Below are 23,960 nucleotides of genomic sequence, written 5' to 3'. Positions count from 1 at the left end.
TCGGTGTTGTCAGAGTGTCCCATCCTGGCCAAAACCCCTTTGACCCCATAATGGCCCGTAAACACCCCTGTTATAATTTGGAGTTGTCTCCTGCTAAGTTTCCATAGCTTTTTGCTCCAACCGGAGTCTACTTCTTGTATGAAGAGCTTTGAGTGCTTTAGACCTGTCAGACTGTCCCATTCTTTTTGGTGTCTGGTCTTAGTGTGGTCTTTGATAGCCGTTATAATGGTTCCCTGTGAGAGCCCCACGAATGGTTCCGGACCTATGTGGTTACTTGCGGATACCCAAAGGGTAAAACGGGACCCTATTACAAAGACTCCTCTGTCCGTCCGTCCGTCTGTCACCAGGTTGTATCTCATAAACCGTGATAGCTAGATAGTTGAAATTTTCAGATGATGTATTTCTGTTGCCGCTATAACAACAAATACTAAAAAGTACAGAACCCTCGATGGGCGAGTCCGACTCACACTTGTCCGGTTTTTTTATTTTATTTATTAAATTCACAAACAAAATACAGTCTAGAATTTAATACATGATCCATCGTAGGCAAAAATTTGAGTAGGTTTGTGTGCCGATGGACAGTTCAGAGGAAAAAAAACAATGTATTAATATTTTATATCTAATTAAATAAAATGTAGGATTCTTAGTATAAGTAGCTTGTGTCGTTAAATTTTAATAAGTGTATTTCAACTTCAACTTTATTTGTTATTTAAATCTGTGAATAATAATTAAGTTACGTTAGTATGTAGTTATACGTTCTTGACATTTTCCTTTTTGAATTTTGGGCCACAATGTTTTTTTTATATGTGCTAAATATTACCAGTACACATCCACACACACACAGTCTTTACATTTTGCCATTTTTGATATTTTTATTTTTATAAGAAGTAGATTACTTCAAACAGCGCTAAAACACCCAAATAAATGCGCCGTAAACAGACGCTAACATTCAAATTCGGCAACAATAAACGCAAAAATCAAAATGGTCAGACAGATAATTTCTTTCTCATTCTGTTCCCGAATTTCGTTACGATTAGTTAAGTTTTGGAGGAGGAATGTCGAGAACAAAACCTTCATTTCTGAGATTTTTATGCTGGATATTTCGCCTAAGTTGCAGTTGTCCTTATCGCACTAATTTTAGGACCCGTGCCCATCAGCGCGACGGAGATATTTACACAAAAACTCTCAAATCTGAGAAGGACTCAGCTGCTATTTCTTCTTAAGTAGCCATTCGAACGTGTCGAAAATCTGATTTAAGAGTTAAGTACTGAAGAATTCGTATATCAATCTACATTACTGGTTATTTTGTATTACATTTATCCTTTATTCGTCATTTAAATCTGTGACTAATCATAAAGGCCACGTAGGTTCAGGTTATTCCATCACTCTCATTGAGGTTAAGCATGACCGAGATGTCTGTAAGTGCCCGGGATCGCAGATAGGTATGATGTATAAGTTTCACGAAAAATGTAATCCATGACTTCAACATAATACTGCTCATTTTTAGAAGCAATTTTCAGGTTTTATGCAAAAATTATTACAAATTTATAAGGTGCGGTTTAGACCTATGTTCGTGATTTTTTCTAAAGACCGAAAATCAAAAAATTACGTTTCGAATCGACGAAGTTATTAGAGAAAGACTCCAAAATTGCTAATTAAATGTTTGGCAACCGTATGATCTAAAAAAGCTCTACGATTTTTCAAAAACTCCGTTCTTTGAACACTAAGATTAGACAAAAGGACTTTCCAGATATAAAAAAATTCTTCAGACGAAAAAGTTGTGCTCGCAGAAACAACAATAAATTACGCAAAGCACATTGATTTATTAACATTTAATTTAAAGCAGAACTCGATTTTGCCTTCACATTTTCATTAAACTTCGGCCATGAATAAATTGCTTTACTCGTAGGAATATTATTTTCATATTTATAACTCCTGTGGGACGTTTTTCTTCGGGCCACGTGGCCGGCGGAATTGGGCAATCGAGAAATGTAAGGAAATCTGAAGAAAACTGGGGAAGTACCTCTACCTTACAGAAATTTTGGTAATTCGAGACAAAGTATTTTTTACGAGTCCAATATTTAAAACGATGTTCTTATATTTCGTGAAACGGAAAACGACCCTTCCAAGAGTCATCGGGCCCGATGTCGGCTTTGATTGCAAGGTCCGGCGGCAGGATGGATGAACTTAATAAGCGTTTAATTTTTACACCTAATTAAGAAATTCAAGTAGATTTTGGAACATAGTTGGAAGCTTTTCGACTATAGCTTAATGGTTTACTGTACATTAAGGGTGTCCGTCCGCTGGCTGGCGCGGGTGCACGAAGCGGGCGCCCGCACGCGGGTGCCAGTGTAAGTAAAATCCGCTACCCGCGTCCAAATCAGTTAGCGTCGCTCCGTGCACCCGCGCCAGCTAGCGGACACCTAAGAAACAAAGATCTCTACACTTTGAGAATCTCTTTATAAAAAAGTTGTACTTAATGTTAGGCGAAAAAACTTCATTGAAACGACACTAGGTCACTACACCCCGTGTAGATATATTTACCACCTTACCAATAACCAACCCCCTTATGGAGATAAGTATCTAATAAAGTAGGTAGCTAGGTATTAAAATGATGAATCCCAAAGCATCAAGACTCGAAGTTTACTCGTAAAGTAGGTTGACCATGAGAGGTCTTACATTTGGGATTTTAATCTCTAGTCTGTGTATGATAAAGTTTTTGACCGAAGTTTTAGTCATCTTTTGCATTTATTTCGAGAACGATTTTGACCTATATAATACAACATCATTTGAAAGGTAAAAAGACATTTTTATGAAAGACTTCAAATTTTAAAACATATATCTACATTGTTGTGTGCACTAAGCATAGTAGGCTTCTAATTGTTCAGAATTCCAGTCCTGGGCCCGGGAAGTACGCTCATCACGATGTTGTTTATTTCGTCGAAGTTTACCTTTTCTAAGTCTTAATGTAGTATCCGCCTTTTTTTAAGGGCCACCCTGATAAATACGGATTAGAAGCGAGTAACACCACAGACGGCCGTTAGCGCTCTGGCATATATTTAAACAACTGACAACGTGTGGACGCAGCCTCACGCACACATATGTAGCACTACCGCACTTCAAAATTGCAGGTGACTGTACATACCTAGGTTAATGCCAGTGCACACCGGATACGTAAGTATGCAGATAGGATCGTCCTGTATAGGCATGTATTATGGCTTGGCCATCAATTTATCAGCATCCTGCCATGTGTCCCAGATTCCCAAAAACACATGGTCACCGTCGCTGCGGAACGATAACTTCGGAATCGCGGAGCTGTAATCACCACAATAAAGAGACCGCGTCCGTAGAATTTTGATCACTGTGGTTACCCTGGTTACCAAATGTCAAGGATTCTAAAGTTACGTTCTACGGGGTGGGAAAATTATGGGTACTGGATAGATTATGCTTTGCGTTCTTATTTTAAAACGAAATGTTAATTTAATTGTTCGTATGTTAATTTAATAGATAGGTACATTCTTTATTCATACCCACAACATACATTGACATCAGAACAAACAAAAAAGAAAAGTGTAAAATAAAAACATGCAAACTTAATTCAATAAGAAACATTTTTTTTTGTTAATTAATACGAATGACTCAGCATGATGATGCAGCTAGCCACATCGCTGGTATTCTGCCAGTACCTTACGCGAAAATGTATATAAAATGGTTTGCGGACGTTTACTGCTGCTGAAGCACTGGTGGTCTAGCGGTAACAGCGTCTTGCAATCCTGAGGTCGCAAGCTCCCCTGTCGCTTTTCGCTGAAGGAAAACACCGTGAGGAAAACCGGGCTAATCAAAATAAGGCCAAGTTTACCCTCTGGGTTGGAAGGTCAGAAGCAAACGCTTTCGTAAAAACTACAGCCTACGCCAATTCTTGGGATTTGAAGTCAAGCGGACTCCAAGCTCCCATGAGAAAAAAGAAGAAGCAGACGTTTACTGCTTAATACGTATACAAAATTAATTTAGTTGGTGGTATCGTTACTGGTGAATTTCCAACATGACTTGGAACTGCAGCAGCCGTTTAAGAAGTGTAATACTCTTACGAGTTTCTTGCCGGTCCGATATTGGGATACCTTCCTACAATTTAGGGGGATTTAAATCTTCTCGGGTCAGGGTTCATACGCGCATTGTAATATGCCTACTTGGAAAATAAACTATCTTTATCTTCACGGTAGATGTCGCTAGGGCGCCTCCCTAAGGCGCATATGGTGGAAATATTCGCTGTCCTTGAGTGGGGTCTAGGTAGCTCAGTTGGCAGAGCCTGGACTAGTGATCCAAAGTCGCGGGCTTAAGCCCCGCCCAAGACAGTGAATTTTCCCACAGTAAATGTATTTCTTAGCTTAATAGCATGTATTTTGTTTTATTGGTATTTTCAAAGAAACGAAATTCATTCCAATTTACTTATACAACAAGTTTCAAATTAAAAATAAGAAAACTTTCTTTGGTGGGCCTAAACTGTTGGGCTAAGATGAATATCTTAGCCCAACAGTATGTATACCGTCGCCTCATACCGTCGCCTCATACCCATAATAAATACAAGCTCTGCTTAGTTTGGGGCTAGGTCGATTTGTCCCCAAAATATGTTTTTATTATTTATTTATTTGTTTCTTTATTTTATTATTAATAGTGACCGTATTCGTATTCGTAGTCATTTAGTTCCTCAGTTTCGTATTCGACGGGCGGTTTCCAGGATCCCCATTTTGCATACAAGTCCTTTGTGTATTGAGAAAATCTTTTGAAGAGATACATTTTCTGATCGATGCATTGTACAATATTCCTAAAACATAGACAATATAATTATGTTTATGAAATAAAACTATTATCATATATGGACTAGAGGTTATAAATAGATGCATTTTTTATGCTATTCTTGCATGATTGACTATCATAAAAGATATAAAACTGAAATAGATATGATATTAATAGAGAAAATTACGATATTTTCAAATATCATTTGATATTTACCAGTCGCTTTTCGGTGACGGAAAATATCGTGAGGAAACCGGAGTAATCCCAAAAAGGCCTAAACCCTCTGGGTTGGGAGGTCGGATGGCAGCCACTTTTGTAAAAACTAGTGCCTGCGCCAATTCTAGGGATGAGTTGCCAAGCGGATCCCAGGCTCCCATGAGCGGTGGCAAAAATGCCGGGACAACGCGAAAATGATGATGATTAATAAAATTACTAAGCCCTCCAGCCGGACTAAGATGGTTGGTTTTTTATCATCTGTCAATGTCTGTCACGTTCTAACAAATAGGTAAGTGCGAAAGTCACGCATGACATGACAAGTGATAAAAATGCGACCATGATACCGCCGCAGAGCCAAAGACTGATTCAAATCTAAGTATAACTTATGTGGTTAACGCCATAACCTGTAGGCCACCCGGTCACGGTGGCACGCACCCGTCCGAAAAGATTTAGATTTTTATTCTCATATTAAATTACATTACAAATTACCGCTGGCCAACTAAATAATGACTCCGCATAAACGTCGAGATTGAAGATCTTGTGGCTACACCCAATATTGTCGGCGAGACGAAAGCTCACCGTCTCTGCTGGCTCGGCCACGTTTTGAGAATGGAGGAGGATCGTGGCGCTAAAAGAGCATACCTGGGATGCCCGGTAGGGCGAGGCCTATCGGACGTCCCAGATATCGCTGGGCCGATGCTATTGAAGCGGACTTGCGCGATCTCCAGTTATAGGCTAACTGGTTGGAGATGGCACAGGATCGAGACAACTGGCGTGTACTCGTGTCGGAGACCAAGACTCGTTTTAGGTCGCCGGTCGCTACGCCGTTAAGTAAGTAAGTAAATAACTAAATAATACTAACTTTTCTTCCTTTTTCCCTTCCCATTCCGGCAAATCGTACTTTTTCACGAACTCCGAATATGTCAAATCATTGTACGGTCCAATAACAGCTATCCATTTTAACACAACATTCTGATTGAGCGCATTCACCCTTTTCAGATTTTCTTTAAATATTTTGAAACGCAATTTCTTTTCTTCTGATGTATAACTTTTATTGTAATATTTTTGAAATTCTTCAAATAATTGCGGTGCTAATCTTAAGTCGTAAGTATATGTTCTTTTATCAAAAACACAAAAAACGTGGATGAAGAAGGTTAAAAATACGAGTACATAAAACTTCATTGCGATATATATTTTTCAAAACTCATTGTATTCAATTTTCATCAAAATGCAACGAAAATTATAATCGTGAAGTATGAAATTAATTTTTAGGGTTCTGTAGCTTAAAAAACGGAACCATTATAGGATCACTCGTGTGTCTGTCTGGCCCTCCTGTCACGGCCTTTTTTATCCGAAACTACTGGACCAATTTAGTTGAAATTTAGTTTAAAAACACATATGTAGGTAAGTCTGTGACCTCAAAGATGGACATATATCGTAAATAAATGAGTTTTAAATATAGGGGCCTCTTTTAGAAGTAAATGAGAAAAAATAATAATTCTATAATTAATATAGAAGTTATTTAAGAAAATAGGTAAAAATGACCATTCATTTCCCTTATCTCTAGATTTCTAGACACAAAATTATTGTTTACCGATAGGATTACTAATTAGACAATCTATAATAAGTGTTGTAGTCAAGTGTGACTTTGTTAAATGTGTGAAGTATGGACCCTTGGAGCGCGAGTCCGACTCGCACTTGGCCGGTTTTTGGTTAAAGTTATACGTGTGAAATCGAAGATGCATTTTGATTGCTATGATGCTTCGGTAATTGGACACAAACCATTGAGTTCATTAATTTTCGGTATCATTTGATTGAATCTTTCTTTATGAAAGTGGACAACCGAGCGAAATTGCATTTTCATTCAAACGTAGTCCTCATCCTCCTCCCTGGGTATTCAATCAATCAATCAATTTATTTATTTATAGACAACAATGGTCCACACAATACAAATTATATTAACATAGGATTAAAATAGACATTACAATAAAACATTATTAACACAAGTATTAACATTATTGAAAATATTTGGACACGATCAACCATAGCTATGTTTTTTTGTTCGATTGTGTAAACATAACCCATCGTGATTTTTATATAACTAATAACACTAACACAAAACAACACTAACACACAAATAACACTAGACCCTACTCATAGTGTTGTGTTCCTGCCGGTGAGTTAGGTTGCCAGAGCTCAACGAGGGGGAGGAGGGGTTAGGGTGGGCAACGCGCAAGTCACTCCTCCGGAGTTGCAGGCGTACATAGGCTACGGAGACTGCTTACCATCAGGCGGGCCGTATGCTTGTTTGCCACCGACGTAGTATAAAAAAAGGACTATTATAAAAATTTATGGCGCGTATTTTTTACATGTTCATGCAACCAGTTGACGATCTTTCCAAAGTAATATACTCGGCTGACGATTTTTTTAATTCACAGTAACATCACAATAATCTTCTGACTAAGTTACAACCGGGAGGCGATGACTAATTTTTTTTTGTTTCGGTGGCTGCTGTTCCTCAACTCACCAACGGAGCGGCAACTGACTTCCACGAGGATTCATTACACATCGCCCTTAACCACTTTACGAGTTTTCGCCCGGGAGGCAATTGGTCATGGAAATCTGTTCGGCAACAACGACGCCGCAACAGTAATGCAGCTGCAATCGATATCCGAATGTCACCTTAAAGGTGTTAGCCGCGGGCGTCGACTGCCCGTTCACGAAGTACTGGCCAGAGGTAATTATTAGCAAAGCCGAGTAGTACAAATAAAACATATCAAACTACTTGCTTTTGAGAGAACTGTCCCTATATTTTCGTATGTTAAGTTGTAGTTATTTACTTATTCAGTTTTTAAGCCTGTATATTTAACTACCATCACAGATCATATATAATACTAGTACTACTGTGGAGTTATGGATCTCTAATAGTACGACTACGCTACTCATCGCTCTCCTCCTTGCCGCGATGTTGCCCCCTCCAGCCACACACTGCGCTACTTGTTTTGTTTGTGCCGGTCCTTTGACTCGTGCCATAAAACCGACAATATAAGGAGCGATGGGCATGACGACTAACGTGGTCATACCACGTCTCTTCCTGATGAAATACTCTTAAATAGTTTCTTATGTATTTACCAAGGAGCAATGCTCCTGACATTTAAAAGGCATGCGCGAAGCCGAAAACAACACGCGGCCCCCATTGACACTAATGAGATATAAGAGGTATACACGGAGCGGATGCTGCGTTTGCCCGTGTTACACACGACAGACGCAGAGGCAGCACCTGCCAAGGTGTAAGGACTGTTGACTATTGACTACCTAATGGCTCTTCTATATGATTGGCCATTATACTAGCCTACTAAGATGGGCCAGCGTGTAGAGAGGGTAGTGTCGGATGGCTTATGGCGTGGCGCGGCGGGATGGCGATGGGATGGCCACGGTGTCGGTTTTTCCTCCGCACATCAAAGGCCAGCGATGGTGCGTACGCATCTACATGTGGGCCATTCCTTAGTACGTGCTCTCAACCATCGCATGGCTATCTCGCTGGTCCAGCGCTGGGCCATCGTGTAGAGCAGCCATAACCATCGCAAAGCCATCTCGCTGGTCCAGCGCTGGGCCATCGGGTAGAGGAGCCATAATATGAACTAGACTATTGGGTGAAAGATATGGACTTAACACTGGGCTTCGTTACGAAAAAAAGGACACAACGCAAAAAAAAAAAAAACATTTTTCATTAATATTATTTATACATCGTTACGTCCGATCCTTATACGACCTCGTCCCATTCTCGTCACTCTCATATTCAACGTCAGCATTCGTCCCATTGTGTGCGTCATCTTCGTCACTGTAATATTCTTCAGAAGCGTTGCTTTTGGATTCATAGTCGTTCCTTACTTTGTCGGAGAATCTTTCGAAAAGGTAGCCGCGGCGGTCAGTACAATTTATAACGTTTCTGTAATACAATAATATAAAAAAAAACATTTGTCCTACATATTGACATATATCTAAGGACGGGCTTTACGGGCACTAAGAATGGTGCTAGTTCAGCGGTGGTCTAACGGCTCAACGCGATTGGATGATGAGTTCCTATTACGCGCGCGATTGGTCCCAACTAGTTGCGTTGGATTGGACTGCATGATTGGCTCGAATTCGTGTGCGTAGCACCGCTGTACTGGCCCCATTCTTATTGCCTGTAAGGCCCGTCCTTAGATATATGTCAATGGTAAACGAACATAGGATATAAAATGGTGTAAAATGCAAATCAATGCTGCTCAATGAAAATGTCATAAGTTAAATTGCATCAAAGTATGGCTTAAGTGATTCATAACTCATGAGGTTTCTGTTTAAGATTAAGTGCAGTGATTTTTTTTTCCATTATATTCCCTGATTATTCTTAAAAACTTTCAACCCCTTTTTACCCCTGTTTTATAATAATAATACTTACTTATGCTTTTTTACGAAGTTTCGACGGGATGAACACCTAATGTTTGACAGGTACGAAACCTAGGAACATTTTGTATATGGGACTGATTTTTCTTCCATTATTTTGTCTTCGTAATTTTTTTCAATGTTTTTAATAGTTATTCTGCTATTCGGGGCGGAGACTCATCCAACAAATCAAAAACCATGAACACGACTGTGTTGTACATATATATAGAATCATTCAACAATCAAAAGAATCATTTCCGAAACTTTCAACCCCTCTTCGGATAAGATTACAGAAACGCTAATCATGTTTTTTTAATTAATAAAATTAGGGTTGAAACTATAGTCTTTTAAACAAGTCATCATTCGCTTGCCCTTATCCCATTCATTTGGGGTCGGCGCAGCATGTCTTTTTCTTCCATATCTTTCTGTCACCCGTCATCTCATCATTCACTCGCGTTCGTTTCATGTCATCTCTCACACAATCCATCCACCTTTTCCTAGGTTTTCCTCTCCCGTTCCATCCCTCCACATTCATTCGTAATACCTTTTTCGTCACATGACTTTCATCCCTCCGCATCACATGCCCATACATATGCATCTTTTAAACAAGTAAATAAAATAAAGAGAAAAACAATATTTACAACCAAACCTGAAATTACTCCCAACATTAGCATAATCCTTCTTCGTAAGTTTATTTAATTTAATAAACTCCATATAAGTCAAGTCAGCAAATGGACCAATCACAGCAAACCAAGCACCAGGAAGATTCTGATTAATCGCATTAATTCTCACTAAATTATCAACAAATATTTTATATTTATTTTTCTTCTCCTCTTCCGTATACATCTTTTTGTAATGTTTCTGAAATTCATTGAACAGTTTTGAAGCCATTTTCAAATCGTATATATGGTCCTGTTTTTTCGTAAATTGTAATTGAAAGGTTATAGTGAAAAATACAGTAAATAATAAAACGAATGACAGCTTCATGGTAACGATACAAAATTATATCTGTCATATCAAGTACTTGCCGTAATCAATTAGATTCAATTCGCTGTTTTAATTGGAATAAAAATTGAGCATTGTCATTACGTTACCCCTACTCTGTATTGCAAAATATTGTATTACGGAAGGTGGAGGTAAGGAACTAAATCTCCATGTAAATAAAAGTGTCATCAAAAAACCTTAAATAGGTTGCGCTACAATACCTAGAGTACTTGAACAAAAAAATCAAATCATAGACAGCGCAATTCACTCCGTCAATAACGCCTAGGTTCTTAGCTACTCTAGCGCTACTCTGGAGAGATTTGGAACTATTATTTATAGCTGACAGCTGGACACTTTTGCAACAGTTCTACCATAAGAGATGTCACTCCTCTTAATTCCACACTCCATATATTGTATAAACACGGTACGTGACTGAAAAGCTCTCTTTTTTTTTAAAAAAAAAACGATAGGCAAGCGTTTGACCACGATCTCACCTGATGGTAAGTGATGATGCGGTCTACGGTGGAGCTGGTGGTGGTCTCTTATTATATCACGATTACTATTGTACTATGAAGCTGTGAAATGGACGTTTTTCTACTCGTCGACTGTAATGGTTGAATTAAGATTTCGTGAACCAAACTATAATTGCGTACTTTTCATGTATGACTCAACTTTAATATTCATTTCGATACTCTGTAGTCGACTATAAGAAAAATTGACCAATCCAATAGACTAAACTTGCCACAGTAGTAGCGCGTTTATGTCTTTTGTACCACATTTTTGTTTACCTACTTACCAATTTTCATAAATGATTTAGGTTTTAAAGTAAAAAAAAATTTTTGATGACTCGTAGAAAATATTGTATACAAAGTGATACAAACAAGCGTTTCAATCATGTACCTTACTTAGACAACTCAGCCAACTTCGTGGCCTAGACACGGTACTCAAAATTCTCTATTATATCAAATACAAACCACTTTATGTAACTTTCAAATGCACGTTTACACCACTGCAAAAGGTCACGTGTGTGTGTAAAGGTCCTTATAGATATGCGATGTAGATTAATATGAAATTGAGCCGTCAAATTAATTTCATTATTGATTTCGATTGGCTGCCAGCCAAACGACAATTAATTAAATTTCAAGTTCGTCAGTGACATATTCATTAAGCGAATTAACTGAAAGGTATAAAATAGGTGGGTACGGTTTGTTTGATTTTAATAACGTAGTATATAATTAAATAAACCAAACAATTTTGTGTAGTTTATATTCATAGCTGTTTGCGGCGACTTAGAATTACGAGGAAATTGATGGGTTTAATTATTAACAGTTGACGAAACACTTTCGAATGTAGGATTGTAAATATTTGGGCACAATCTTACAGAGTTCGATTTAGCCCCAAACTAACCAAAACCTTCTCCTGGGCGAAAATAATACTCATACTTACACATATAGAAAACACCCATGACTCAGGAACAAATATCTGTGTTCATCACGCAAATAAATGCCTGATTCGGCTTCGAACCCGGGACCGGTTTCATCGGTCTTGGCTGGGTGGTCAGGGATTGAAATGGATTCTGAAGCTGGATAAAGGATGTTTGAAATAACCCGACGTTCGGAAGTGACTCAAGCCCAAGCTTATATAGCAAAGGGCATAGTTATAGGAAACATACATGTTCGACGACCGGTCTGGCCTAGTGGGTAGTGACTCTGCCTATGAAGCCGATGGTCCCGGGTTCAAATCCTGGTAAGGGCATTTATTCGTGTGATGAGCATGGATATTTGTTCCTGAGTCATGGGTGTTTTCTATGTATTTAAGTATTTATATATTATATATATCGTTGTCTAAGTACCCTCAACACAAGCCTTATTGAGCTTACTGTGGGACTTAGTCAATTTGTGTGATAAAGTCCTATAATATTTATTTATTTATTTATACAATAAATAGTTTAAATGTTTTCCATAATGTCAATGACCAGGGAAACATATGAAGACTACTAGAGTCTGTGCGGAAAGAGAAGAGTCGTGGAATGTATGGGGTTCAATAAATTTCACGACTCTTTTCTTTCCGAACAGACTCTGGTATGGAGAAGCATCTAAATTTCCGCCTTATTTTACCACCATTTCACACTGGCGTCCTTGAGCATCGGCGTCTAGTCAGCGCTATAGAAAATAGTGTTCCTGCGCAGTTGCGCCAACGTTGAGTCGAGCATCAGCCATAGAGTTTATTAGACGCTGACGCTCTGGAGTCGCTAGTAGAGTGGCTCTTAAGGCCACCATACACTAATGTCTTTTAAGCATCGGTGTCTAGTCAGCGCTATGGAAAATAGTGTCCCTGCGTAGTTGCGCCAACGTTGCGTCGAGCAGCAGCCATATTTGTGGTGTAAGATTTTTTCTTTTGTGCAATATAGGTTAAATAAATAAACAAGTTCTCAAGAAAAGTAGTTTGAAATAACTAGTCTCTTCATTAGCCTCGAAAAGACAGATGGGCGTCAAATTCCATCGCCTAGGAGTAATAACCGCCTCGTCAGCGCGTCAAATTGGCCGCCATGTTTCATGGCGTATCTAATCGTTACGCGTAACGAGATCCCGTGGTATACAGGGTGTCCATGCAATAGGGGATGGAATCGCAGAAATTCATTTTTCACCGAATTTTTGTTGTCGTTTATTTATCAGATTTCGAGAACATTTGGTAAATAGATAGAGTAACTCTAAGAAGAATAAGGAACAGTTCGTTATTTTGCAAATAAGCGCAATTTCACCGTTGGTCCAAAAAACTCTTCCTCTGATTTAACACATACCTATTTTCGTGATTCAATGGTAAATCACATAAATTTTAAAGGTTTTAATTAACTTGCCTAAGTATTTTATTTTGTTAGTGTCATATCTTGGAAGCTAAATTTGACCCTTTTCCCGCTTTTCGATTGAGCTGAAAATTTCAATTTCAACGTAATTAATTTAGAATTTTCTCGATGAGTATAAGTAGCCCGTGGTAAGAAAAGTACAGTCAGCGACAAAAGCTTGTACCAACATTGAAATTTAAAAAAAAAATCTCAATTTGGGACTTCACGTTTTATCCGCCCAGAATGAGAAACTTACTAAACTTACTAAATTTTATCAAAATATACAAAAAAAACAGTAGAAAAAATAAGCCCTAAATAATATTATAAAATAGGTGTCATTTGTTTCATCAGGCTTAGATTTGAGTTTAGACTAGGTTTTCCATATGAAATTATCTTGATTGATACGAGTATGATAATTGATCTTCCCATACATTTGAGATCCGTCGTGCAAACCCTAGTTTAGTTCCAACGCCGCCAGGCCGGCGCCACAGTCGCACACAAAATGAAAATGCCTTACGTAAGGGTCATTCCCATTCCTACCTAGAAAACTCTTTTATGAGTCGAATAGATATTGAATCAACCGTAATAAACCCTGAATGCCCAAAACGGAAGAGCGTCGTTAAGGGGATATTACGTCGTGCTTGGGTAAAAGGGCCTATGTCTAAAATAGTTAGTTTTTTCTCACCTTCATAAGCGCATTCAATTCAATTCAATATTTTTAATTCGAATAATACAATCCATATTAGTGCAAGTACATAGCACAGCAAAACTTATAAATCTATGTTAGTGACACCTATAACAACAAACAAAAAAAAAAAAAAACAATAATTAAAAGCGGCGCAAACAAAGGCGAGTCCCAGCGCTGCGCCAGCACGCTTAGAATACTGTAATCTGCCTTAGAAAATTAACTAAGTACCTTTATTTATCTTTATCCCTTCATCTAGGCACATGTTTTTTTTTTGTTAAAGAAAAAAAAACTTAATTTTTTATCGAATTTTATAAAATATTTTTTGATTTGTTCTTTTAAGTAGTCAGACTATATATAAAATTATAAAACTTTTTCTTTAGTATATGATATCTATTTCAGTTTTTTTTTTATATTAAAGGAGAAATTCGCCACTTCTGGCCACACTCAAATGCGAGCTTTCGGAATATCGGTAAAATTGCGTTTAATCTTTCGGAGTTTCAAGTTTTTTCTCAATTACTTTGAAAAAAAAATCCCAATCCCACGAGCCCATAAGCCGTGGCAAAATGCCGGGATAACGCGAGGACTTTAAAAATATACTTGTGTTTAAAATCTTGCTAGTCAAATCCCTGGACTATATTAGTATGAATTATAATTATACTTCAATACTGTTATGGTATACAGAGTAACGACATCCAACAAAAATAAATGAAAATTAAACACGTCTCTAGGTCCATGGGGTCCCATCGCGCACAAGTTTTTTTACAGAAATCGCAAAGCGTCTGGTTGACGTAACTGGTGACCGAAGAGCTGGCGGCTTCCTCGCACAACGTATCAGTATTGCGATATAACGAGGAAATATCATCAGCATACTTAGTACAATGCCTCAAGGGCCTATTTTAGATTTAAGCTAGTTATTAATTAGTGATATAGGGAAACCTCCCTACTAACTCCCTAAAAACCAAACTCAAGGTTTGTCAGCGAGCTATGGAGCGTAGTATTCTGAGCGTGAAGTTAACCGATTGCATTAAAAATACAATACTACGCTCCAAAACTGGAATAACTGATGTAGCTGAAACTGCCGTTAAGCTCAAATGGGACTGGGCAGGGCACGTCTGCCGTATGCCGGATGACCTGTGGGCCAAAACAGCCACCTGTTGGGTCCCACAGGTTGTAAGGCGTCACGGTAGACCTCGTCGGAGATGGCGGGACGAACTTGATGCCTTCGACAGAGACTGGTGGGAGACTTCCGAGGATAGGGACACGTGGAAGAATAAGAGGGAGGCCTTTGCCCAGCAGTGGGACAGTATGGGCTCATAATAATAATAATAATAAATTTAGTTTAGCATTTGTACAGTTACTGTAACACCTCTGTATATATTTATTAGGTAAATAAATGTCAAATAACATGTTTTTGTGATGGTTACCGAGCCAACTTTAACCTATTAAGGTTTTATTAGATTCAGTCCTTGAAAGTGTAGACTATTTTTTGTGTATTTTTTTTAAACGAAAACGTGTATATTCAATGTCATTACTACAATTGCGTTGGGCAACTCTCACTTATAAATATAAATTATAAATTCTTGGTAGCAGATTTTTTGGAAGCGCTGGTGGCCTAACGGTAAGAGCGTGCGACTTGCAATCCAGAGGTCGCGGGTTCAAACCCCGGCTCGTACCAATGAGTTTTTCGGAACTTATGTGCGAAATATCATTTGATATTTACCAGTCGCTTTTCGGTGAAGGAAAACATCGTGAGGAAACCGGACTAATCCTAACAAGGCCTAGTTTACCCTCTGGGTTGGAAGGTCGGATGGCAGTCGCTTTCGTAAAAACTAGTGCCTACGCCAAATCTTGGGATTAGTTGTCAAGCGGACCCCAGGCTCCCATGAGCCGTGGCAAAAATGCCGGGAGAACGCGAGGAAGAAGAAGGTAGCCGATTTTTTCACTCAAAATTTTTTGCCAAAACAAAGATAGGTCCTTTTACCGCAGCACAGGATATAAGGCGTGCTAAAAGTTTAAGGAGACTATAAATTGCTTTTTATAGTTATACCCTTCGGTATTGGGCAGTGACGGAATACAGAGTAGCCGTAAGGCAGTAAATAGGGCGGAGACGAGTCAATACTGCTAATGGCACATTATAGGGAAGGTGTATTTTAGACCCAGTCAGTAGTCCATCTTCGAACAATTTGTAATTGTCATTCGAAATTTAAAATCCGTGATGGACAGTTGAAATTTTCACAGATGACATATTTCTGTTGCCGTTATAACAACAAATACTACAGAGTAGGTACGGAACCCTCGGTGAGCGAGTCCGACTCGCACTTGTTCGGTTTTTTTATTATACAGGCTGAAATTCCTGTTTGACCATACTTGGACCCACCCGGGTCCCCACGTCCTTAAACTACGGCTAAAAGAGAGGTATGGGCATTGTGAATGTCATCTCGCTCTGTGTGGTAGGGCACAGCACAGCGGATGTCATTCCAGATCTAGAGCAGAGCCCAACTGGGGAAGTATCTCCACCGTACAGGAAACCGCAGCCAAATATTAAATGTTGTCGCCCTACGCGACAACATTTCCATCCTCACCACTTAGATGGTTGGCAGTCCTCAACTGTGCATTTCTCCAGGAACTTACCGCACAGCTAAACTGTGAAATGAACTGTCGCCTGTGGTATTTGCGGACCGATACGACCTTCAAACCTTCAAGAAAAAAGCGTACTCCCATCTTAAAGGCCGGCAACGCACTTACAACCCCTCTGGTGTTGCAGGTGTCCATGGGCGGCGGTAATCGCTTACCATCAGGTGATCCGTCTGCTCGTTTGCCTCCTCTATCATAAATAAATAACCAAGAGTACATTTTTATGACAGATTTAAGCTATTTCCATAATAGGTCATCATTTTCTTAGCTTATTGGTTAACGTAGTATAATATTTCGTTTACGAGTAACAAACCATGCTTTGTTAACGGCACCAATCATGGTACATTTAAGAGAAAATTTGGAGTATTTTTGATATTTCACCGACACCTGCAAAATGTCTACCACTTTATACGTTAAAAGTTGAATGTAATATTCATTCTTTATGTTTTCTATGTATTTAATTAAAGCTGCTGCAATTGGTTTCAAAATTATTAACAAATTAAAACTATGGTTTTTTTCCTCCAGTCTACAAAAATCAAAGAAAAATTAAATTTAAGCAGCTCTTTGACTCTTGTTTATGGTAAAATGTAGTCAGCGTGTAAAAACTGATGGTAAATACTTGTTTTACAGGATTTCTCTATATCATCCCATAACTGGTGCCAATCCCATTATAGGGGCGTTTACTATACTATTATCTCCAAGCTGATGGGGCGGAATAACAAAAAAGATCCACTTTTTAATAGTATTTAGATCACAAGCTTAGTTCGATAAATGGAGCTTTGCGCAATATTTAAATGAATTTTATTGTTATAAGATAATACTGGAGAGGGCAATATTATAGCGAGATACGTTATCAGTCCTGATATTGTACGGAATTGATGGCTTTTTGATTTCAAGCCACAATTAATAGAATTGGGTCAAATAGTTAAGTTAATGTAACTTTCGCTTTCACTAAAAATAAGGGTAAAAGTATGCTATAATAGTAGATTATTAAAGGGACGAAAGGCACTCATTTCTGTCGAGGTAGTTTGGCACTCGAACGCAGAGAGAGCGCCAATAGTCCGAGGTTGAAATGATGCCTTTGACCCGAGTTAAGCATTCTACTTTACATTTCGAATACGAGGAAAATAAAATACATGTCTATTAAAAAAAAACCTGACTAATTATAAACTTACATCTTTTTAAGGGTACTTACAATAACAATTTACGTAAAGGAACGCTATTTATGGGATGGGAAGTTAAATATCAGAATGAAAATTGTACAACAAATTTATCCTAAAAAAATGCAAAAAAACTTACTTCTGAAAGTAAGATGCTCCAGAGCAGAAACGTATCACTTTCTGCACACCTTGTACAACAACAACGACCCATTTTCAGACCATGAGAAATGAAAAACATTAAACAATAGAGCTTGATGTATGATTCTCGTATACACCATGAGCCCTTACGAGTATTAATAGAACGAGGCGTTATTTTACGGAAATATTAATCAAAACAAGAATACTACTGCTCTGCGAACAGTAATATCTTTGGTATTATCATGTGTAAACAGTTGTTTATTAAGACAATATTATTTATTATTCCCTTATTATTATTTATTATTATTATTATTTGTTAGCCTGTTATGTCCCACTGCTGGGCAAAGGCCTCCCTCTCTTTTTTCCACCCGTCACGGTACTCACGGTCTATGGCAATATTAGGCCAATCTTTCCGAAAGACGTCAAGATCGTGCCGCCATCTCCTTCGAGGTCTGCCGTGACGCCTCACTATGGTTGGTGTCCACTCGGTAGCTTGCTTGGCCCACAAGTCGTTTGGCATACGGCAGATATGTCCGGCCCAGTCCCATTCAAGCTTAGCGGCTGTCAAGGCTACGTCGGCTACTTTGGTTTTGGAGCGCAAGATGGGATTTCTGAATCTGTCAGTCAGATTGACACCAAGAATACAATATATATAGATGATATTTGATAAAATAAACTCGAATTAATCAAGCACTTTGTTGTCTAATTTATTTGACATGTAATCGGCCATTATTTTTTATATGGTCCAATAAATTCGGCATGAAGTCTGTACCAACTACTAGATGGCGCTACTGACCATAATTATACAATTTTTGTTGGATTTTTACTGTTTCTTAGACAAGCCATGCCGTTTTTATAATTTGCTAATTATGATAGGTAGTTGAATATAAATAAGAATGAAAGATGTATAATAAAGTTATTATATGTAAGCATATCGAACAAAAACAAACATTATCAGTACCCGATGAATATCAACATGTTTCATTTCATTTATTATTGCATTCCATGGTACATACAGATATTATTTTAAATTAAATTGTTTATTTAAAACATGGACCCTGAGTAGGGTATAGCAAGTTAACCGTAATAGCTAAATACTTATAATTACCTTTTAAAACATGTTATTATTACCTTTTGCTTAATACCTAAATTTAGTAGTCTATGAATACTTCCGAAAATAATTTTAAATACAATTCGATTTGCAGTCAAAGTAAATAGTAGTTATTCAATGTAAATAACTATACTAATAATAATAATACGAAGCGAAGAGTCTCGACCAACACCTTGAGAGCCTCTCGCTAGGTGGTTGGATTGGATCAAGGGTCAGATGCAGAAGGCGGTGATCTTGGACACGGCGCGGATAGTACGTCGGTTCCTCTCACTACGGCCCTGACCACCGGCAGCTTGGGCCCTGCCCCAGCCTGCCCAGATTAGGTTTTTTATAATGTGTTTATATGTATTTTGTATTATTTTTGTATGATTTGTTGTATTTTACTTTTATATTCATATTATAAAATACCTAATCTAAGACACAAGATAAATAAAGAGAATAATAATAATACAATTTAAAATGTCAAGAGTCATAATAATATACCACACAAGACTACATGAATGATAAAACAACGTGGGATTAATTGTGATTCGAAATGATTAATTATTTATTATATTTGAATAATGATGATGAAATGGATATTCCAATGCATGTATTTCCTTTGTTGTTTTTATTATATTTGTTTGACATTTAGAATTTATTCTAGAAACAATCTAGACTAGTATTTTTTATAATTTTTTTTTGTATGACTATATTTTGTGAAAGTTTAAGTATTAAATTTGATCTATGAATTATATTCATTAGGATTATGTATGGAATAATATTTACAACATCAATAAATTGCTCTGATAATTAGATTAAGATAATTATATGTAATACTGTCTTACTATTCATAAGTGCTTGTTGCTAGGCCTACATGAATAAAGTATATTTGAATTGAATTGAATTGAATTGAATTGAATACTGAGCTATACTAACATTAACATTACGTTTACTAACTAAATAAAGTAATTCTAACGAATTACGATATTGTAATATCAAAACTTTCTCGTAACTTTTAATGGCATAAACTTTACGGTGTTGCTCAGAGTTAGAATTGCCATTAAAAGTTACTAGTAATTGTTGGCATAAAGTAATCATATAAAGAGTAGCAAATAGAAGTATCGATGAGTTCCAGTAAACATGAGCTAAAAAAAAATCTGAATCTCTAGTGTAAATTTATTCGATAGCGAAACGTGACGTACGCGTTTGCGTTAATTCTTATTTTGTATGGGATTTAGAAACAGCGCGCCACGCGGGACGTTTTGGAAACTCTAAATCCCATACAAAAGGAGACTTAACGCAAACGCGTACGTCACGTTTCGCTATCGAATATATTTACACTAGAGTACTGTTAATTTTATTTTAACTAAATAATATTTTTTAAACCTAGTTACAATATTTACGATTTAAGATTTCATTAACTAGGTAGAGTAAAGGACTTATACCCTAGTCTTAAATTCTAATAATATTTATATATGTTATCTTTCACTAGATGCCGCTCAAAGCAACGCAGGGTCTGAATCGTTATTTATTTTATTTGAAATCTATCCAATATCCAAAACCTTTTTAAAAAGCTATTTAAACATAATAAATCGATGCATGAATTATTTTAAACGCCATCTATCGTATCTTTAGACAGTTTAATTTCTTACCAGTGTAATAACACAGAAGAGTTTCAAAACATTAATTTAGCCATTAGAGGAGTTTACTCTATATAGAACATGTCATTTACGAAGACGCGTGCCGTAAATCGTAATGTTAACTAGGTATTTAAATATGATTTTCATTTTTTTTTTCTTTATCATATAATATTGTACATAAATTACATGTTCATTGTGTCAGAAAAACATGACGAATAAACGCATGTTGGGAAATGCATGTTTCCAGCAGTATACTCTAACTGTATTTAAGTAGGCATATAGTTAATTAGGTACTAACATTAGGAACGTAAGTCTACTTACAAGTTGTATGAGTCCATTTGAAAAATAAATGTTTTCATTCAAATAGTACTTTTGTAATGTGAAGTTTATTATAATAAGTGTTCTATTAAAATCGGTGGAAAGTTAGCCGAGACGATCCCTGTTTACCATATATGTTTATTTTGGCAAGTTTTCTATATTTCGGCGCAGTTGCATATTCCATCTTCACGGAGTAAACTACATAGCTAGTCATCAAAAGTAACGGATCAAAATATGCGTCAAAAGTATTCATCATTTGGCGAGCATCCATTAATTACGCGAGGAGTTTTGAGCATTTTTTGAACCCCCCATTCCCCCTGGTGAGATGTCGTGAGATTTGTAATTACAATCAATATTAAGTAATTTTACATCTATGCATGGATTTAATATATTTATAGAAGAAGAGTGTCAGATTTTGCCATATTTTTGCCTACAAACATGTTTTACTTTAAATTAATCTGATTGTTCCCAAATTTCATATCCACCCGGTATAATATTCGTTTTTCTTTCTGGCCCATCCACTGTTTTTGGGATATTTCAACTCAGAATCACTAGCATGTTAGGTTTATAGAACTTTATTTTCTCAAAGAAATTATACATTTCACTTCAGAGAAATTTAGCTAATACAGAAATAAATTATAATTAAGTATAGCGAGTGTGTACTCACTTACAAAGCACTTAACTAAAACTTAAATCTAAATAAAAACTACAACGTATGTTTGCTTGTTAAACAAAACAAATTTTATTACGCGCACAACGCGTAAGAAACCCCTTTAGTATAATACTTGCAGATTGTTTAATTATCTATTATCTATACAAACAATAATAAAACAATAATTAGTTATCTAAGTATAGATAAGGTAAGTTCAAATCAAAGACAACAAAATCAGTGAACAGTGGGTAGGGAAGGATCTACAAATTGTTACCACAAAATATACCAGTTAGTATATATTGTATTTTCAGAATATGGGATGTTCAATCTTGATGCTAAAAAAGTCACAAAAATTTGTATGGAAATTGTAGTTTCCACTACATCACGTAACTTGTATGAACAAGTGAAATATTTTTCACACTTTGTAAATCGTGACGTAATCGAACGGACATTTTGGGACATTTTTGAATGGTAGGATGGAGAATGCTAACGATTCTGAGTAGAATGAACCCAAGAAAGTACAGATTTGCAAAAATCAGGTTTTCAATTTCCTCCTCTCCTCCAGGGTCCTCCAGCTAAGCAGGGTGAATTGAAAAAATACGGACATGTACCTACCTAATAATTTAGATATCAAAATGTAAGTTCGAATTGGTCTTAGTAGTTTTACCAGGCAGTCGCCTTAGCAGTCTCATACTGACATATATCTCGCTCGCACAAATATACGAGTACGAGCGAGATGCATAGAAACTAAGTTACGCACACGCTATACTTGCGCCAAAACTATGTGGCGCGTCAGGTCTTAATGCCATTTCTTTCACTCTTGGTTGGTCTTAACAAGGGTAAAGGAGATAGCATTATGATCTCAGTCGCTACTTAGTTTTGCGGCAATCATAGCGAATATGTCAGTCAAATTGTTGGCCGTACATGAGTCGCGGGAATATTGAACGTTATGCACGAACGAGTCTGATCCCATTTCTACGGAACCCTTCATAAGATCTCAACTCAACACGTACAGAATTAAGGGATTATCATAAACAAGGCTTAGCCTTAACGTCAACGTTAGTGTCATACAGCCAAACGCAATTAAAACGGCACACTTTGCAAGGACGCCATTCATTTATTACGTGAGACGATTTAAGGACGGGTCGACCATGTTTTTTTTTTCAGGAAGGGTATTTTTTTGATTAATGCTCATACGTCTCTTTTGGACGTAGTTTAAGGACATGCCCGGGTCCATCGGATATCTTGATAGTTCTTCCGTAAATCACAAAAAAAGTGCAAGTTAAGATTATATTATCTATACTTTAAATAGCACGTGAATCCGCGCCAGCGCCTATAAAGAAGAGCTCTTTAATGAAACAAAGTAGATTATTATCAAAAAAATAATAATTTTAATACTACTTGAAGTATAAAATAAATGTTCCCAAAATTATTTCGTTGGCAATCAAAATTAAATTAAACCCTATGTGTATTAAATTTTCCTTTAGCTTCTTACATAATAATAAATGAAGGAGGGGATCGGTATTTTCTTATTTTTTCTTACATAGGGGTAGGAGGTGATCAAAATCTGGTAAAAATCGTCTTACGTAATACATAAATGGCACCAAGGTTAGAACGCGGCGACCCGTTCTGATTGCTCTTGAGTGTTTTAGATGTAGAGTAATTTAATTTATCCCCTTCTGTCGAGTGGATATGTTTGCGACGTGATAATAGCGTTCGTGACTGTTTCTAAGGGAAAAGTCACTCATATTATTAATGTACCTATCATTAATACAGGGTGTAAATTTAGTCACCTTTAATAATTTACGGGTGAATATATTGACGACCGGCCTGTCCTGGCGGGTAGTGCCCCTGCTTATCAAGCCGATGGTCCTGGGTTCGAATAAGGGTCCTGGGTTCGAGACAGATATTTGTTCCCGAGTAGTACGTTTTATGACTAATATCTAACGTAAACGAAATGTCATATACAAAGGAAAAAATTACCATGCCTCCAGTGCCCGGGGTAGTGTTGGTAGGAACTCGAGTCTTTAGAGTCTGAATTTAAAGAACTCGACTCGTTTTTACGAGACTCGGTGCTTAAATAACTTCTGAGTCTTTTAAGTCCCGAGGCGAGTTTTTTGTTGAGTCTTCTCAAAGGCAACTCATAAGGACTCGAGCCTCCGAATAAAGACTCCGTCAACAATTATAACAGAAACAGTTGCTGATAATTTACCGAATATGCAGGCTTGATCCTGCTCACGTCTCCTGAATCATCCTGTATAAGTTTTACCTAAATAACCTATACCTAAGTAAATAAATTAGGCGTTACTGTATGATTTGTGTTACTTAATCCACGAATATTACTTAAAGACAATGCATTACGAAATTTAGTAAACA

At 37.2% G+C, this 23,960-nt stretch overlaps 2 protein-coding genes across 3 annotated transcripts in view; both read right to left on the bottom strand.

Annotated features, from left to right (window-relative positions):
• Window positions 1-23,960, bottom strand: part of LOC133532149 (diacylglycerol kinase 1) — a 255,031-nt gene that overhangs the window by 70,530 nt on the left and 160,541 nt on the right. The gene's annotated exons all lie outside the window — the stretch shown is intronic.
• LOC133532150 (uncharacterized) lies at window positions 8,722-10,854 on the bottom strand. Its single transcript, XM_061870682.1, has 2 exons — window positions 10,085-10,854; window positions 8,722-8,959 (listed from the first exon to the last, which is right to left on the bottom strand). Exons 1-2 carry the CDS (start codon window positions 10,420-10,422, stop codon window positions 8,761-8,763), a joined length of 537 nt encoding a protein of 178 aa, XP_061726666.1. The 5' UTR covers window positions 10,423-10,854; the 3' UTR covers window positions 8,722-8,760.

Source organism: Cydia pomonella, chromosome 26, assembly GCF_033807575.1.
Source record: "Cydia pomonella isolate Wapato2018A chromosome 26, ilCydPomo1, whole genome shotgun sequence".
Taxonomy (NCBI): domain Eukaryota; kingdom Metazoa; phylum Arthropoda; class Insecta; order Lepidoptera; family Tortricidae; genus Cydia; species Cydia pomonella.
The sequence above is the reverse complement of the archived record's forward strand: the minus strand, read 5'-3'. Positions and strand labels throughout refer to the sequence as shown.